The sequence below is a fragment of the Trichosurus vulpecula genome, chromosome 2 (assembly GCF_011100635.1).
Source record: "Trichosurus vulpecula isolate mTriVul1 chromosome 2, mTriVul1.pri, whole genome shotgun sequence".
NCBI lineage: Eukaryota > Metazoa > Chordata > Mammalia > Diprotodontia > Phalangeridae > Trichosurus > Trichosurus vulpecula.
In genome coordinates, this window is record NC_050574.1 from 1,879,350 (window position 1) to 1,898,052 (window position 18,703).

Consider the following 18,703-nt stretch of genomic DNA (forward strand, 5'->3'; position numbering starts at 1 on the left):
TTTTCTTCTGAGAGGGCGGTGGGCCCTATGCATCCTGGGAAGGGTAGTTCATGGTCGGGTATTGCGCATGCGCTCTTCCTCCCGTGGTTCACCTTTAGGGCTTTGTTCTGGTGGGGAAGATGGTCGCCTGGGGAGTGAGGGCGTGGCCCGGTGCATGTTGGAGTAAGTAGGTCTTAGTCCGCACTGCGCAGGCGCACTTCCCCGCTGCGCGGTTTTCGGGCTTTGCTTTGTTCGGGATGAGAGATGTTCTCTTGGAGAGTCGGTCGCGGTGCATCCTGGGAAGGGTAGTTATGGGGGGGCGTGGTTTCGGGGAGGGTTTGACACCTCGGGCAGTCGGGAGTTCTCTCGGGCCCCTTTCTTCTGCCAGCTGCTGGTTCCCCTGGCATCTCCCGCCTCCGAGTCTTTGCCTGGGCTGCCCCCCATGCCTCCTGGGATGTCCTCCCTGTTCGCCTCCAGGCCAGTGAATGACTTTTATTCTTGAGGCGCTTTAAGGTTTGGGAGCCCCCTACCAACCCAAGGGGCTGCCGGGACCCCATTTCACAGACGGGAAAGCCGAAGCCAGAAAAGGTTACGGGACTTGCTTGGGGCCACAGCAAAGGTAAACTGGAGGCGGGATTCGAACTCTGGGCTTTCCTTTTATGCGCTGCTCCAATGCTAATGTGATGCCCCGTTACCTTCATTAGCTCATTTCTAGCCTGGGGACCGTCATCTGAGGGGTCCCTGGGCTACTGGGGCTCCCTGCTCTTGGGGAGTTATAGGTGGTCAGTTGTGCCCCTCCCACCTGGGCAGGGTCGACCCCGCCCACCCGCCTCTCGGCCCCGCCCACTTCACCTTTCTACCCCGCCCACCTGGGCAGGGTCGGCCCCGCCCGCCCGCCTTTCTGCCCCTCCCGCCTGGGCAGGGTCGGCCCCACCCACCTCAACTCTCTGCCCCTCCCACCTGGGCAGGGTCGGCCCCCGCCCACTTCACCTTTCTACCCCGCCCACCTGGGCAGGGTCGGCCCCGCCCGCCCGCCTTTCTGCCCCTCCCACCTGGGCAGGGTCGGCCCCCGCCCACCTCACCTTTCCCTAGATACCTCCACTGACTGATGCTAAATTCAGCGTGGAAACCTTCATTGGGGGGTGGGGAGGCCTCTTCGGGGGACACGGCCTGTGCCCCCCCCCGCCCCTGGATCTGGAGGCTCGGAGCCCCCTTTGGGACCCCCATCCTGCCGCAGAGCTGTGCCAGCTGGGGAGCTCGAAGGGGGCAGCGCCGGGTGCTGAGGAGGTGCCTAATAAATGCTTGTGGATTGACGGTTCCGACCCTGGGGAGCTGCTTCAAATCGTCACCTTTCTGGGCCTCAGTTCCCTGCCTCTGAAATAAGGGCCCCTTTCCCCCACCTGGCCTTCCAGACTCTTTTGGCTGCCCAGTGCGCTTTGCATTTCACATTTCCCCGGATTATTTGGTGTTTGCTTGTCTGTAGATTTGCCCAATAGACTAAGAGCAGGGACCTAAATTTCCTTAGGCATAGCACAATGGCTGGCATACTGTAAGAGCTTAATAAATGCTTGTTGCATCTGATTGGATTTTCTTTTCTCCAGCCTGTCCACCAGCTTCCACCCAGCCTAGCCTGACCTCTTTGTAACCTGGCCCGGGTGCTCCTAGTGGAGCTGACTCTGGGAAGTTCTTTGTCTAGGGGCATCTGGTCTCTGCTCTGACTGGGCCGATTCTCCTCTCCTTGTGAAGTCTTGGACCCAGTGCCCCTGCTGGTCCCATGGAGGCCGGGTTCCAGCCCCTTCTCTTCGCCAACCTCGAGGGGGGCATCTGGTCTCTGCTCTGACTGGGCCGATTCTCCTCTCCTTGTGAAGGCTTGGACCCAGTGCCCCCGCTAGTCCTGTGCAGGCCAGGCTCCAGCCCCTTCTCTTCGCCAGCCTCGAGGGGTGTCCAAGGCACAAGGCCTCGTGGTGGGCCCCGGAGATGCCCAGGAGGAAGCCAAAGCTCCCCAGTCCCTGGGTGCAGTGCTCTCTCAGCCCCTGCTGGTCCCAGGAGCTCCTCCTGAGCTGGCAGCCTCCCCTCCTGCCCCTGGCTGTGAAGCCCGCCAGCCCTGAGGTTTCTCATCATGGTTCTTGTTGCTGTTGTTCGTGTCTGTTCTCCATCCGTTCCGAGGGCTGTCCTCTCCAGAGAGCTTCTGGCTGTTCGGGAGCTGGGCCCCTGGGGCTGGTCTTAGGCTGAAGCCGGGATCACAAGGCCCCCATGGCGTGTGTGACCCTCACGTTGGAGGAGAGGTGTGAGAACTCCCTCCCCCCCAGCCGAGGCAGGATGATCTCACTCCAGTTGTAAGTGGAGTGAGCCTGTCTTCATGGAGCTCCCTTCCCCTCCTGGAGCTTACATCCCCAGAGTTGATCGGCAGAAGAAAGGAGGGATGCACATCAGGGAATAAACATTGATTAAGTACCTGCTGTGTACCCAGCACTGGGCTGGGCACTTTACAAATAGGATCTCCCTGGGAGGGAGCTGAGGAGGCTTGAGGCAGATGGTGGTTGTGACTTGTCCACTATCACAGGGGCAGAATTTGAACTTGGTGGCTAGGTGTCTCAGTGGATAGATCCCTGGGCCTGGAGTCAGTCCAAATGTGGCCTCAGGCACTTACTAGTGTGGGACCCAGGGCAAGTCACTTAACCTCTGTTTGCCTTAATCCACTGGAGAAGGAAATGGCAAAGCACACCAGTGTCCTTGCTAAGAAAACCCCAAACGGGTCATGAAAGGTCGGCCTGATTGATCGACAACTTCTCGGCCCAGTCTGTGCTGGGCCTCCCTGAGTGGGAGTGGGAGATAGGAGGGAGCAGGTTTGGGGGGAGCATTTCAGGATGTCGGATGGGGAAGTTTTAGTGGGTGAGTCACCAACAGCATGGTGGGTGAGAGCCGGACTGGGCCCCAGACTGCAGGCACTGAGAAGGCCTTTGGGCATGGTGGTGGGGGCCACACATGGGCCCCTTTCTCGTGGCTCTCATGTTGGGAGGGAGCAGCTGGGGGTCTGTCCAAGAATCATCAGCGATGAGGCAGGAGCTGGGGGGGCCTGCGAGCCACAGAGGGGTTGGTGGCCAGGGAGGGCAGAGCTGGGAAAGGCAGGAGGGTGCTGGGGGAGGTGGCCGGGGGCCTGGAAGAAGTCTCAGAGCATGAGGCTGGAGGCTCTTGGGCCTCCTTCCTGACTCCTTTTTCTCCCTCCAGCTTGGTCTTCACCAGCCTCTGCCCTGTGCCAGGAGAGGACCCAGGAGGAGGACGGAATGCCTTCTGGCTTCTCCATGGCCCACTCCCTGGTGAGTTTGTTTACCTTCTGTCTTAACTGTCTCCTTTCTCAGAGTCTCCTCTGTCTTTTCTGCTCACTCTAGCCCCACGGAGGCCCCAGAGCTCATCAGCCCCATCCTCAGACCCCTAGCGCACCTGTCTTACCCAGGCTCCCCAGGGAAGGTGTGAGCCTTGTGGGGGCTGGGCCCCAGGGCACTCCACTTCCCAGCACTCTTTTCCTGTCCTCACTACCAGAGGACAGGCATGAGGGAAAGGAGCCTCAGACCCAGACCTGTCCTTTCACAGTCTTGTTGGGGAAAGGAGATGCCCACAGAGGGAAGGATGCCTGGGGCAACACTCAGGTGGTGGCCAGAGGAGGAACGCAGGTGATTCCTGTGAAGCAGCCGGGATGAAAAACTGCCTGTGAGAGGCAGGTTCCGATGGGCAAAATGTGGAGTGGGCAGCAGGAGAGGGGAAGGGGGCATCGTGGCAAAAATGGGCAGAAAGTACCACTGAGGCTGAGGCCAAGGCTCTTTGGCCAGTGTGGAGCCTTTGCTGCCTTTCTTTAGGAGTGTGATCTGGGTCATTGTGATGAGGGCCTGAGCCTCTGGAAATAAGGAGACACTGGTCCTGTTGATACAGTGCTGTCATGTTAATAACTGATTGAATTTGAGATCCACCCTTTTCCTTTTGTTTCTGTTAAAACCCAACTCCTGAAAAGGTCAAGTCTACCCCTGAAGATTTGCTTCTAGCCTCCAAGGCACATGCTTGTTAACTAGGTGGGCAGGACCCCACCAACCTGGGAGACCTAATTCTATTTAGAGTCTAAAAATAATCCAGTCTGGGCAACCCCCTGTCCTTGGTCCCTTCCTTTAAAGGAGTCCATGAAGGAGAAAAGTAGCCAGAGAGGTCTGGATGGATGTGGCTTCCCCTGCCCAGATGCCTTGAGGCTGCTGAGTCTCATGATCAGGCCACATTCTCAGCTGGAGGAGCTGAAGACTTTTAGATTGACTCCTCGTTAAATGTCCACCAATCAGGGTTGAATGTCACTTGTCAGGGGAGTTCCTTTCAGATGAGACATGGCATTTTACGTTCTTCCTTTCCCAAGAGAAACCACTGACCATCAATTTATTGGTTGCTGGCTAGCCGAATTAATAAATTGATTATTAATTACCCAGAAGCTCTGGCTCTCAGTGTTTTTATTTGCCACATGCTGGAGGATGTCCTGGTCAGATGTCCTCTGGAGGACAGGATTCAGTTTAGGTCAGTGAGCTGGAGACTGCCAAGAGGGGACAGCCCAGACAACGTAGGGCCTAATGTTCCCATATTAGGAGCCTGGAGAAGACTCGGGGAGACCCTCAAGGAGATTAGAACTGTCATGTTTGGCCCCTGTCGTAGGCCAGGGCTGAGGGAGGCTTCCCTTGTGCATCAGGCTGGAATGACATGAGGCCCTCTGAGACTGTCCGGCAGTACTAGCTGTGGTTAAGGGAGAAGGTTACTTAGTGGGAGCAGGGAGAGAATAAAAATTCAGTGAGGATACGGCTTCCCCAGGCTGGCGGCCAGTTAGCCATGCTGGTCTGCTGCTCAGAGCCTGAGGAAGGAGCCAGGTGACTCAGTCCTTAGCTCTGGCTTTTGGACCTAAGCCACCAGGAAAGTACCCGCACTTCTATTAACTAACTGAGCTTCCCTTGTGTGGGGTGGGGCCGTAGGGTGTCACTCCCATTGCAGGCCCAAAGGGCAGAAAGGGACCAGATGATGGGGGGTGGGGCAAAGAGGCAGCTTTAGGCTCTTTGTCAGGAAAGATCCTCCTTTCACTGAGAGCTGACCCAGAATGGGATGGGCTGCCAGTGCTGAGCCCTTTGGGGCACTTGGGAATTCACCTTTGGCTAGGAGATGGACTAGGTGGCTCCTGAAATCCCTTCCAGCTCTGGAACCTGATTCTGGCCAGGATTTCTCAGGACGATTGAGCATCCTTGTTTTGGGCCTCTCCTGTGGTAGTTTCTCTCCATTGGGACCCTGCTTCCCTTTAAAATGCCAGATCCAATGGGTGCTGATGTCCTGTCCACAGTCATGGTTCCAGGAGCCCCATGCGGACACTCACCCTTGGCCTCCTGGGCCTGGTGGTGGCCAGGGGGCTCCCTGAGGCTCCATCTTCTCACTGGGACTGGTCCAGGGACTCCTGCTTTGGCTCTGTGACTTTCACCTTCCTCTGTTTTCTGACTGATCCCTGACTCCTGGCATGGGAACAAGGCTTGTTTGGTAGCATTTTGCAAAGTCCATTTTTGAATGTTTGGTGGCTGTTCTTGCCATTTACATTTTTGTAGTAATCGTCTGTATTTTCTTGGCTCTGCTCTCTTTACTCCACATCAGTTCATGTAGCTCTTTTAATACTTCTCCAGATTCATCATATTATTTATCACAGTAATATTCCATCTTTTTCACATACCACAATTTGTTAGTCATTCCCCAATTGAGGAACATCTATTTTATTTCCAATTCTTTGCTATCACAGCTTTAAGTTGGAGATTAAAAGCACTGAGGAACTATGCTTCCTAATTATTGTGTGTATTGTTTTCCTGCCTTTAACATTCAAAAAAAAATTTTTTTATCTGAAGTGGGGCTAAAGAAAAAATAAGTAGGGTCCTAGGAAAGAGAGGGAGGGGGGAGGGAGGGACAGAGAAGGGAGGGAGGAAAGAGTACAGAGAGAGAAAAGAGAGGGAGAGAGAGAAAGAAGAGAGGGGGAGAGTGAGAAAAGAGAGGAAGAGAGAGAGAAAAGAGGGGGAGAGAGAAAGGGAGGAGAGGAGAGAGAAAAAGGGAGAGAGGAAGAGAGACAAGAGAAGAAGAGAGATGAGAGGAGGAGAGAGACGAGAGAGGAGGGAAGAGAGAGAAAGAGGAAGAGAGAGAGAGAACAGGAGAGGAGAGATGACAGCTGTCCTTCCAGAGTAGTGGGGGTGGGATTCACTTCTCTTCTGCTTTTTTTAATGGTGTGACCTTAATCTTAAGGTCGGGTCTCCACTTAGCATGACTTGTGGGGTGTAGTGTAAAAGGCTGGTCTAAGCCTTGTTTCTGCTAGCCAGCTCTCCAGTCTCTCCGGCAGGTCTCAGCAGAGAGAGCTTTTTCCTAAGTCATTTCTGTTTGGGGGTTTTTCACACACTTGGTTATGAGTTCCGTTCTTTCTGATCTCCCTTGTTTCATCCTGTCTACCCTCCTCTGGGTGGTTTTCCCAGCCCCCTCCATCTGTCTCCTGGCTCCCTTCCCTCCCCTCAGCCGTCAGCCCCCACAGGCACAAATCTGACTAGTCTTTCCTTTTCTGGGCTCCCTTCCCAGGGCTCCCCTGCATGCTGGCTGTATGCCAGTCCTGGGATGCCCTCCCTCTACCTTCCCCTTTTCTGCCCCTCACAACCCCTGGTGCCTCCTCCTCCTGGAAGCCTTCCCCGACCTCCTTCCCTCCTGGATATCTGCCCTCTTTCCTTGTCTCTGCTTTTCATGGTGCCCTCTCAGCAAGGCACTTGGACTGCCCGCCAAGTGCTGGGCACCTTCTGTCTCGGTGGCTCCTCAGGTGGCTTGGGAGCTGCCCTCCCAAAATGTGGTTATCACTGCTTGAGGCTGACTGCTGTCATGTGCCTCGGGAAGTCTTTATAATTTTCTCTAATGGAGGTCTGTGGTTTCTTCCTGCTGGTGTTGCTGAAGCCTCCGAAGCCAGAGCTGGGCAAATGCCCCTGGCTGGGGAATGTGCTCCAGTCCATCCCAGCCTGCAGGGCTCTGGTCAGCCACGAGATCCCCTGTGTGGGGCTGGGTCACTAGGAAGTGGCCAGGGTGAGGAGTGATGAGACAGTGTACGGATACGTGTGTATATGTACACAAGTGTGTGGGGGTGTGCCCTGTCCATTCCCCTCCTTCTGTAATGTGTCTAAGCTGTCTTGGGAAAGGCTGAGGGAGAAGCAGGAAGGAGGGAGGGGTTTGGTGGGGAGGTGTGTGTTGGGGGGGCGGTGTTAAAGGAGCCCAGCCAGGAGCTTGTCATGGTCTTGGCTTCAGCGGCTCCTTCCCCCTCCCCACTCCGTGACCTTTATGGGCCTTGCCTAGCTACACCCTCCCTCCACCCTCCACCCCATCAGGGTGGCCAAGCCAGACCTTGGGTCAGAACAAGGGTCAGCGTGTGGCTTCTCTATGATAAGCTGCATGTGCATGTGCCAAGGGATGCCTTGGGAGATGCTTATCCAGGCCAGGCCAGGCTGTGCTGGCCACAGCAAGGGGCCCTTCCACCAAGGGTGGGGAGACTCAGCTCCCTGAAGATTCTGCCCCTTTCGGTGTCCCCTGTGACCCAGGGAAGGGCCTGTCCCTCGGTGACAGAGAGTGGGTCCATGTTTCAGGAATCAGTGACATTTGAAGATGTGGCTGTGGCCTTCACCCAGGAGGAGTGGACCCAGCTGGATGCTGCTCAGAGGGCCCTCTACCAGGATGTGATGCTGGAGAATTATGAGCACCTCATTTTCCTGGGTAAGGATGGCTGACAATCAGTTATTAATAGCCATCAATTAATTACCTACTATGTGCCAGGCCCTACTAAGTGCTGAGCATATAAAGGCAAAACCAGCCCCTGCCCTCAAGAGTCTTCCAGTTTTGTAGGGGAGACAATGTGTAAGTCACCAGATACAAACCAGATTCATGCAGAGCGATGGAAGGGAAGCCAAGGGGGGAGGCAGGACCACCTCAGGATGGGGGGACCCTGGGAGAGGCCAAGGTGAGAAGAGAGCCTGCCCTGTGGGAGGACCCAGCCTAGGAATGGCTTCAGATGCCAGGTAGGCCATTTTGTCTTGGCTCCCAGGAGTTTGAGGTGGGGAGCAGTAACACTGTGGAACTTGCCCTTTGGGTTCTTCAGGGAGGGGTAGGAGTGACCCTGCTAAACCACCTAACAATTCTGTGCCTCTGTTTACCTACCTGTAAAGTGAGGGAGTTGGCTTAGTCTCCAGTGTTCCTTTTAGTTCTACATCAGCAGTCTTGTGAACGGGGAGACCCAAGGCATGGGAGCCAATGAGGAGGAGAGAGCCCATTGAGGGGAAAGGACTGGGTAGCTCACTGGGTGGGGGGACAGCACCAAGGTTGTGCCTCATCCCTTGGAGTGTCTTCACTTCTCATGTGCTCTGGAGAATTCACTGGAGTGATGGGCGCTTGGCATGTGGACATCTTCCTCCATCCCTTTGGCCTTCTTCCTGAGTGAGAAGTCCTTGAATGATTAGAATTCAGCACCCCCTTTTGCCCCTGCCCCTGTGCATGCCTGGCCTGCCAGACTGGGAGACCTTTAGGGCTCTTTGGACCATCCGGAGGGGCTTCCTGATCAAGTGAGGAGCTCCTGTCCAGGCAAAGTCACTCTTCCTTAGAGCGCTGTAGGCGCCGGCTGGTGGTCCTAGCTGTGGCTGCCATGGGAAGCCAGCCCCCTGTGTCCAGCTCTGTTCTCTCTCCCAGGTGCAGGCTTTCCGGTTTCCAAACCAGATGTGATCTCCCAGTTGGAGAGAGGAGAAGTGCCCTGGATGCCAGAGCAGAAATTCCTAGGAGGCCCTGGGGCGGGTAAGTGTGTGAGAGCCAGACAGCGCCTTTGAGAGGTCAGACACAAGCGGATACTCGCTAGCTGTGTGACCACAGGCAAGTGACAGCCTCTCTGAGGCTGCCTCAGTTTCTCTGTCTACTAGGCATAATAATGTCTGGAGTGCCTTTGAAGTGGTCCCGATGGGATGGATGCCAAGTACACCATGGTTATGATTGTTTTTATCCTTGGAAAGCTGGAGAGACCTACCTTTTGGCTCCTCCATGCAGCCTGGGTACTTCTTGAGGGCAGAGACTGTTTTTTGCCTTGCTTTCTAGGCCTAGTGCTCAGCATAGTGCCAGGCAACCAGTAAGTACTTAATAATTGCTTATTGACACATTGACTTGACCCGGTTTGTGGCCTCCTCCCTGACCAGCTGCTCCTTCTCTGTCCATGCTGGGCTCTGTAACTGTGGGTGTCCCTGGATTGGGAGGGGAATGTCTCTCTGAACTCTGCCTTTGTCCCTTAAGGTTTGCAAAGTGCTTTGCACAGATTATTTAATGCTTATAACAACTCTGTGAGGCCAGTTAGTGTTATCCCCACTTTATAGATGGGTCACGGAGGCAGAGAGAGGTTAAGGGCATGTCCAGGCTCACACAGTTCTCTAGGAAGTGTCTGAGGCTGGATTCAAACTCAGGTCTTCCTGACTCCAGGTCTAACACAATCACTGCCTCTTACTGTCTATACCTGTATTTCCGACGTGAAAACCTCAAAGGTTTTTAGCCACTATTAAAAACAACTTCCTGTTGTCGATGCTCATGTTGAACACACGTGGCCAAGGTCATGGTGGTACCAATAAAAATGACAACAGTCAGTCACACTAGCAAAGGGACTTCATCTAAAAACCCTGAGAGTGCATTAGTTACTGTCCCCATTTTACTGTGAGGAAACAGACTTGGTGTGTTTGGGAAGTGTCAGAGTCACGGAACTGAACCAGATTCAGATCCATCCTGCAGACTCCAAGCCCAACCCTCTCCTTTCCTAGAAGACTCCTTTTCAGAGTGACGTCAGTGACTCTTGATGGAGTGATGATTCAGCCTCATATCTGTGATTCACCACCTTATCCAGAAAAATGTCCTGAGAGCAGTGTGGTGTGGTGGATAGGGGACTGGTCATGGAGTCAGGAAGGACCCGGGTTCCGGTCTTACCTCAGACACTGACTGAGGCTTCTTTATCTGTAAAATGGGATGAATAGAAGCATCTCTCGGGTTGTGGAGAGGATCAGATGAAACATTGTCGATGTGCTAGAGAAGGAGGAGCTATTCTTGCTGTTCTTATCACCATTGGGTAGGTGACTTAGGAAAGCACTTAGACTCTCAGCCTCAGTGTCCTCGTCTCTAAAATGGGGGCTTGGAAGTGTTGGCTGCAGAGGTCTGTGTGATCCTGTGATCTCCTGTTCTTGCTGATGAGCGCTTGTCTCTAAGTCTACAGCATGCCTCGTCAGCCAGCCCAGAAGCTTGATCACAGAATCGACATTGCTTTTTCATGGCTCTTAGTAATCTGTTTTTCTTTAAGTACTGCCAGCCCATCTGTTTACAAATCACTCCCTGCATCTCACACACACAGTCTAGTGCTGGAAGACACGGAACCAGCCTGCTGATCCAACTCTCGTGTTTTATAGGTGATGGAGCTGAGGCACAGAGGGAGGTTAAATAACTTGCCCAACATACTAGAGGGGGGAGAAGGCCAAAACTGATTTTGACCCACGCCCTGTGAGCCAAGTCCAGTGCTCCTTTGATTATACCAGGCTGCCCCCACCCCCAACTCTTTCTCCTTTTTGAATTTTTGGCATTTTCCCAACAATCACCAGTAAGGATTCTCTGAAGGCATCTTTTACAGTCACCACCTAAAATGTGATTTGTTTAGTCTTGGGGAGGGGGGTGCAGTATTAGGAACTCCTCATGCAGTCTTAGAAGTCTCTTTTAAATGTCTGTAGCTTTTTGATTGTCATTCTTCTCAATGCAGGAGACAGAATGTATGTATGGGACAGAATTTTTAAATAATAGGAGAGACATCTTTAAGAGAAACAAAGTAAATTTATTCTACAAATCTTGCAAGATTTGGGCACACCTCCATAATGGAGGAGGTGAGGTAAAAGGCAACCTGCCTTAATTTATAGTCTTAATGAAAAGATTCCCACCCACCTCTATCCCTTCTCACCATTGGCTGGGAGGTGGGTTTACAGTCTAGGCGCGAAAACTACACAGAGGACCAAGGTTGATCCGGTCCATTCAGGTTTTTCCCTATCAGAATTCAACTGCCAGGGTGGCGTCTGAAAGTCTAGGAGAAGAAGTGGGGTGGGGGAAGGAGAGACCCTTCCTAGAACAGAGAACAAATAGCTCACAGGAAGTTCATTATCTTCTAACATCTGAGAGAGAGAGGGAAGGGCATCCCTTCCCAAAATTACAAGGCCAAATCCCAAAACCTCTCCATTAGACATACCCTGTGAAGTCTTCACAATTACTGTCCCATTCATGTATAACTGTTAGGAAGGTTTCTTTTAGCACAGAGAATAGTCAAATCAGCACTTTCTTGTTTATTTCAGATTTCCTTCATCAGAGGAATAGGTGTGAAATGGATTTGGCTCCAATGCAGGGACTTTGGATGGAGCCATCATCTGAGGAAGGACTTGAAAGAAATGATCTCTGGGATTCTAAGATGGAGGAAGCTTGGGAATATGATGTCAAATCAGAGAAGCAGTGGGGCATCCAAGAGAAATGGCTGGGACAATTAGCTGTTGCTTCCAGAAGCTCTTCTCAGGTGAAGACCAATGGAAGGAAAACATTTAGGAGAAGTTTCAGTCAGGGTTCAGTCCTTGATGCACAACAGACAGTCCCTGCAGCACATAAGTACGATACCCTTGGAAAGAGCTTCAAGCAGTTTTCAGACATAATTAGGCATACTAGACTATCCTTTGAGAAGAAGATTTGTAAGTACAATAAATATAGAAAACCCTTCAATTACCACTCAGACTTCATTCACATTAATGTAGAAAATACTGAAGGTGAGTCATATGAATGTAATGAATGTGGGAAAGTCTTTAGCCAGAGAAGATACCTTACCGTACATGAGAGAATTCATACTGGGCAGAAGCCCTATGAATGTAATGAATGTGGGAAAGCCTTCAGCCGAAGGGGTCACCTTAATGCACATAGAACCGTTCATACTGGACAAAAGCCCTATGTTTGTACTGAATGTGGTAAAGCCTTCAGCCAGAGGGGGCACCTTAACGAACATAAAAGTATTCATACTGGGGAGAGACCTTTTGAATGTAATGAGTGTGGGAAAGCCTTTAGTCGTAGAGGAAGACTTACTGAACATCAGAAAATTCATGCTGGAGAGAAACCTTTTGAATGTACCACATGTGGGAAATGTTTTACTCGAAAGGGAAGTCTTACCGACCATCAGAAAATTCATGCTGGGGAGAAGCCTTTTGAATGCAATGAATGTGGGAAATTCTTTAGCCGCAAGACATCCCTTTTTTATCATCAGAGAATTCATACTGGTGAGAAACCCTTTGAATGTAATGTATGTGGTAAATGCTTCAGCAGGAGGGCAAGCCTTACTGAACATCAGAGAATTCATGTTGGTGAAAAACCCTTTGAATGTAATGAATGTGGGAAAGCCTTTAGCAACAACTCCAGACTTATTCTACATCAAAGAATGCACACAGGAGACCAACCCTTTGTGTGTAATGTATGTGGGAAATCCTTTAGCAGACGGGAAAGCCTTAATGCACACCAAAGAATTCACACTGGAGAGAAACCATTTGAATGCAATGAATGTGGGAAAAACTTCAGCTGGAGGGGGAGCCTTACTGAACACCAGAGAATTCATGTTGGAGAGAAACCGTTTGAATGTAGTGAATGTGGGAAGAACTTCAGCCATAGAACAACCCTAGTTTATCATCAGAGAATTCACACTGGTGAGAAACCATTTATCTGTAGTGAGTGTGGGAAAGCATTTAGCCGGAGGGTACACCTTACTGTACATCAAAAAGTTCATACTGGTGAAAAACCCTTTATATGTATTGAATGTGGGAAAGTATTCTGCCGGAGGGGACACCTTAAAGGACATAAAAGAATTCATACTGGAGAGAAACCTTTTAAATGTAAAGAATGTGAGAAATCTTTCAGCCAGAGGGGAAACCTCACTAAACATCAGCAAATTCGTACAGATGAAAAACCCTTTGAATTTAGTGAAGGTGAGAAGGCCTTCAGTCACAACTCACACATTCTCCAACAGAGAATAAATCCTGGAGAAAAACCCTTTGAATGTCATGATTCAAGACAAGTCATCATTCCGAGGGGACCCTTTAATAGGCCAGAAGGAATTCATATGGGAGAGAAATCTTTTGAATCTAAAGAATGTGTGAGAGCCTGCAGCCAGAGTTGCTGTGCCTCACAGATTCATTAACCCATAGCCAGTTTGGGGATTACTCTCTGAATTTAGCTAAGTAGTTCCTAGGATGACTGTTGCTGGGCTTATACTCCCAACTCTTTCCAGTTTAGTGAGTGCCTGTGGTCATCTCCATGCTTTGATCAGAGGAGGACTTCAGTGAAATCCAGACACTTCATATTGGAAATAAAATAACCCTTACAGATGTAATGACTTTAAGAATGCCTTTGAGGTTTAATTCATCTACCACCACTTTTGTTGTTATTAACAAATGCTGCTTGGAAATAATGTGAGAAAATCTTCATAAAGAGTTGTCACGTGTCAAATACCAGAGATTCCAAATGGCAGAATTTGTCACCAGCCTGGAGAATCACAACTTTTCTGATTTGGAGGCCATCTCATCTAACCCATACCTGAAGCGTAATCCTTTCTACAATCTAACTTGCAGTCTTTGCTTAAAGACTGCCTTTGAAAGAAGTTCAGTTCACTTTTTCATGACTCTGGTTGTAAACATTTTCTTTATACCAAGCCTTCATTACTTATTTGTAATTCCTGCCCATTGCTCCTGGTTCTCCCCCTTTGGAACTAGTGTTTAATCCACCTTCCACATGAAAGCTCACCAGATATTTGAAGGTAACTACCACGTCTTCAAGTCTTCCCTCCCACCTAAACCCCTTCCCTCATTGTTTTCTTTTTCCAGGTTGAACATCCTCAGTTTCTTCAACTGATCCTTCAACTCATATGGCATGAACTTGAGACCCTTTACCATCCTGGTTGGGTTCCTCTGGACATTCTCCTCCCTAAAATGTTCTCAGAACAGAATCTAACAATCTTGATTTTGTCTAATCAAGATGGATTCTAGTAGATCTATCACCTCCTACGTTGTATCTTCTGGAAGCAATGCCTGGAAACTATTCTTTGCCCAGGTTACACTCCAAGGACAGAGGGAGACATAGTTCCAAGTCCTGCCTTTGACCTATATGGATGGTATGGTCTGAGCAAGACCCAACCACTCATGCCCCAAGCAACTTTCTTAAAACAATTAAACCCATGAGAGCAGATGGTTTCAAAGAACAACTAATTCAGACCTTTGCGGGGAGGGGAGAACTCCCAGAGTTATGGAGCAGTATGTGAATGATGAAACAGCAAAGGAAATAGAGGACAAAACAGATAGTAGAAACCAGGAGAGCAGCATCTCAGAGACTTACGGAGATCATAAGAGGATAACCAGAAAGACGGAGGTGGTTAGTAGTTTCAAAGGGGTGAGGAAAGTTCCATATTGTAAGTTTTCATATTGAAAGCATTTATTAAGTACCCACTCTGTGCCAGGCACTATTCTAGGTACTTGGGAATACAAAGATAAAAATGCATCAGACCCTCCTCTCAAAGACTTTATATTGCTCTACCATGGAGGCTGGGGGAGAACAGTGTATACAAGTAAATGAATACATACAGATAATACAAAATCTTGGGGGGATTCACCAACAAATGAGAGAACCAGAAAAAGCCTCTTATAAGAAGGGGCTTTTGAGATGGGCCTGAAATAGATTTAATTGGACCAGGGTGAGAAAAGAGCACTTCAGGACTGGGGGGTGGCCTGTGTAATGTATGGAGGTGGGAGGTGAATACCATGGACAAGGACTGTGGGACTGGAGCAGGGAGTACTGGATGAAGTTTCTTTTGATGTGCTTGACTAGCCACTGCCAGGAAGCCAGCACCATCCACAGAGATAGGAAAGTATGGTTTATGAGACACACTCCACCAGCAGCTGATGGGCATGAGTGTCCCTTACAGTGAGGCAGAGAGGGAAGAAGTGACTGCTTAGGACAGAGCAGATGGCTGTACAAAAAGAAAAAGAAACTATGCTTATTAGTGAGAATGTATATCACGAGTTACCAGAAATAGAAAAGAAAGGTGCCCTTGGTCATATAGCTAGTTGCACTAAACCAAAGGGGCTTGTACATTACTGGTGAGACAAGATGAAGGAGGGGAGCTCATGTCCTTGTGCTTTCAACAGGAAACTATTGAAGTCCTCCTTTGAAGCAGTTAAGCCTTTTGTACCAATTAAGGGGGGGCCAGGAAAGGAGACACTAATAGAAATCAGCTGTTGTAAACTGGTCCCAAAATTCCTGCTGGGGTCATACAGAACAAAAATAGCCAATAGAAAGTGAAATGGAGTTAGTTATAGCAACTCTTAATAGACCCCTCAGCTCTTAAAAACCTACTTTTAATAGATTCAGTCAGTCAGGACAGATAGGCTGGTGCCACATGGGGAAAGGCTGTGAAAGCTGAACAGAGGGGTTTGCATTTATTTCTTCCTAGAGAGGCAGTAGGGGAATGTTGGAGCTGTTTGAGAAGGGGGATGCTGTCGTGGGAGCTCGACTTTAGGAATGTTTGGTAGCTGTGTGGCGGATGGATCGAAGATGCAGGGGGCTAATGAGAGTTTGAACTAGGTTTGTTGTCCTATGAATGGATGGGAATCAAGGCAACAGGCATTTATTAATATATGCTAGGTATGATGGAAGGAGACAAATGGGAGAGCTGATGCTGTGGAGGATTAGGACTGAGATAAGGCCATTGGATTTGTCCCAAGATCGATGATTATGTTGAAGAGGGCAGTTTCAGTAGAATAGTGAATTTGGAAGCAGAATTTCAAAACACTGAGAAGTGGACAGGCCAGGAAACATGATCTAGAAAGGTGGCTTTTTATAGGAATTTGATCATGAAAGAGAGAAAAGATACAGATGAAAAAATGAGATTGTAGGGTCAAGTGAAGGGTTTTTTGTTTGTCTTAAGTTTGGGGATTACCCAGGTACTGGGGTGTGTGGCAGCCAGCTTGAAGTGATTCAGCTGATTGTTCAATTTTCCTTTTAAGCACTTCTGGGAAATCAGCAAATGCCCTAGGTCAGGGCTTGATGTATTGTTTTCTTCATTATCTAGGCTTAAGAAAGTGAACTGGAGAAGGGAATGGCAAACCACTCTAGTGTATTTGCCAAGAAAACCCCATAGGTAGTATTGCCCATGGGGTCATGAAGAGCTGGACATGGCCGAATGACTGCACAAGAAGAAGAAAGTGATGGAGATGATCAAAAGAAAGTGCTTCTTAGGCAACTAGAAGACATGGGGCCAAGTTTACAAGGAGTAGGATTTGTTTTAAAGGACAAGGAACACCTTTTGTGAAAAATTGAGCTGTGAAATGGGAGTAAAGGAAGTTCATGCTACATGGCTTCTATTTCCTTGAGGCAGTTAGGTGGCAAAGTGGATAGTGTTGACCCTGGAGTCAAGAAGGATTGAGTTCAAATCCTGCTTGAAACACTTAGTGTCTTGCCCAGGGTCACACAGCTAGGAAGCGTCTGAGGCTTGATTTGAACTCATGTCTTCCTTACTCCAGGCCCAGTGCTCTGTCTACAATACAGGGTGTCCCTAAAGTCTGGACACAGAGGAAAACTGACAGCAATGTGGAGTTATTGCATTGAGTTCACGTGAATCTTGCAAAGCACATCAACCTTTGCATCACAAATGATGGAAATCATATTGAAGATGTTATTTGTTAAAATTCCAATTAAATAAAGTGTGGTTGAAAATTTCATTTCTTGAAAATGTGAATTTTTGCCTATGTGTCCAGACTTTAGGAATACCCTGTATATTACCTAGCTGCCTCCAGGAGAACAGAGATCTGAAGATAGTTCAACATTAGCAGACAATTAGCATAATTATGCAAATTATGAAAACTACAAGAGCATATCAATAGAGAAAAAGCCTTTAAAAAGTACATTATTCCTTAAATTAGTGCATATTGCTGTATCAGTCATGCTACCAAGGGGTTTATGGTACTAGAGGAAATAATAAAATTCACCTGATGGAACAAAAGATCTAGGATCTCCAGGGAAATAATGAAGTAAAAGGAAGAATTGAGGAGGGGTTAATGGTACCAGATCACATACTATAAAGTGGTGTTGTCACAGTCAAATAGAAATATTGCCTACTATGTGCCAGGCACTGTGCTAAGTGCTTTACAAATATCGTTTCAAATATTTATCATAACCTCATGTCAACCACAAATGAATAAATACGTTGCATTGTATTTTTATTTTTTTAAACATTTCCCAATTTCATTTTCACCTGGTTCTAGCAGGAGTATTTTAGGCAGTGAATTTGACACCTCTTCTATCAAGAAGTAATTACCAAAACTAGCTAAAAGAGTAGAAAAATGGATCTGGGTTCTTCGGTTGATTTTGTCTTGGCCAACCTGTTCATTTGCTTCTAAGTCCTGCTTGTCTAACCTGAACAACTTTTCTATTTTTGAGATTAGCTGACTGCTTTAGCTGTATAGCATAAAAGTTTTGGCATGTTGCTTAATTTGTTTTTCTTTTTATTAATATATTATTTCTAGAATTTGTTCTTTGACTCATTCACTATTGTGGATGTCATTATTTTGGCCAACATCTAGTGCTTGTGTGTGTCTATACATATTTACAATGTAGCTTATAAATAAGGAAGACCTGAATTCAAACCATTCCTCTGATAGAGATCACCTTTGTGATCCTGGATACTTTATTTTACTCTGGTACTGATGATCTTCTGTGATAGAGGGAATTTCAACACGAGGTGTTCTCTATACCATGGGGTCAAGCATATGGTCGCAATACTCCCCAATGTAGCCTGAACCGGATTAAAATATAATTGGAAAATATTTAACATGAAAATGCAACAGGACATAGACAATGTTAATATGTGGTTTTCTAGGACAATTTGTGGCACCTATTTCTATTTGAATTTGACACCACTGCTTTACACCAGTGAAATCACAGCTCTTAAACAAAATTTGTAAATGTACTGAAAAAGATGTTGGATAATTCAACATTTTTACACTTATTTATGATTTTTCTGTGCTAGTGCATGTTCAGTTTTTGGTAAAGGTATACTAGGTGATGAGATTTTTAAAATATGCCTTGTCAAAAGTAGCCATAAGTCTTTTCAAATCTAGTTTTTTAAAAAAAAATCTGTTCTGCCATTTTTCTTTGTGTTTAACTTTTAGACTTCTCAAGTTCTAAAAGAGGGATATGAAAGTGCCCTATAATTTCTATGTTACTTTAAATGTCTTTTTGTAATTTGGTTACTCTTTTTTTAACTACACAGTAGCTATGCCAGTTAATACATAAATATTTAATCATGACATTGTTTTATTGTCTGTGGTGCCTTTATATGTAATCTGGTCTTCCTGTTTACATTTTTTGGCATTGCCAGTTTTTATTATTGCCTTATATGAAATGGAGATTGCAATTTAAAAAAATCACCTAAATCACAATACAGTCTCTTCCAGTCTGTCTTTTTCATTATGTGTCTTAAATATGTTTATGGTATGCAGCAAGTTGTTTGGCTTTGGGTTTTTTATTAATTTATTTTTAGTTTTCAACATTCAGTTCCAAAACTTTTGAATTTTAAATTCTCTGCCTTGCT

General features: G+C 48.0%; 1 protein-coding gene across 1 annotated transcript; it reads left to right on the top strand.

The window, feature by feature from the left end:
* Nucleotides 1–319: 319 nt before the first annotated feature.
* LOC118837863 (zinc finger protein 2 homolog) lies at nucleotides 320–16,179 on the top strand. Its single transcript, XM_036744988.1, has 5 exons — nucleotides 320–598; nucleotides 3,208–3,296; nucleotides 7,635–7,761; nucleotides 8,728–8,829; nucleotides 11,391–16,179. Exons 2-5 carry the CDS (start codon nucleotides 3,264–3,266, stop codon nucleotides 13,259–13,261), a joined length of 2,133 nt encoding a protein of 710 aa, XP_036600883.1. The 5' UTR covers nucleotides 320–598; nucleotides 3,208–3,263; the 3' UTR covers nucleotides 13,262–16,179.
* Nucleotides 16,180–18,703: the final 2,524 nt, after the last annotated feature.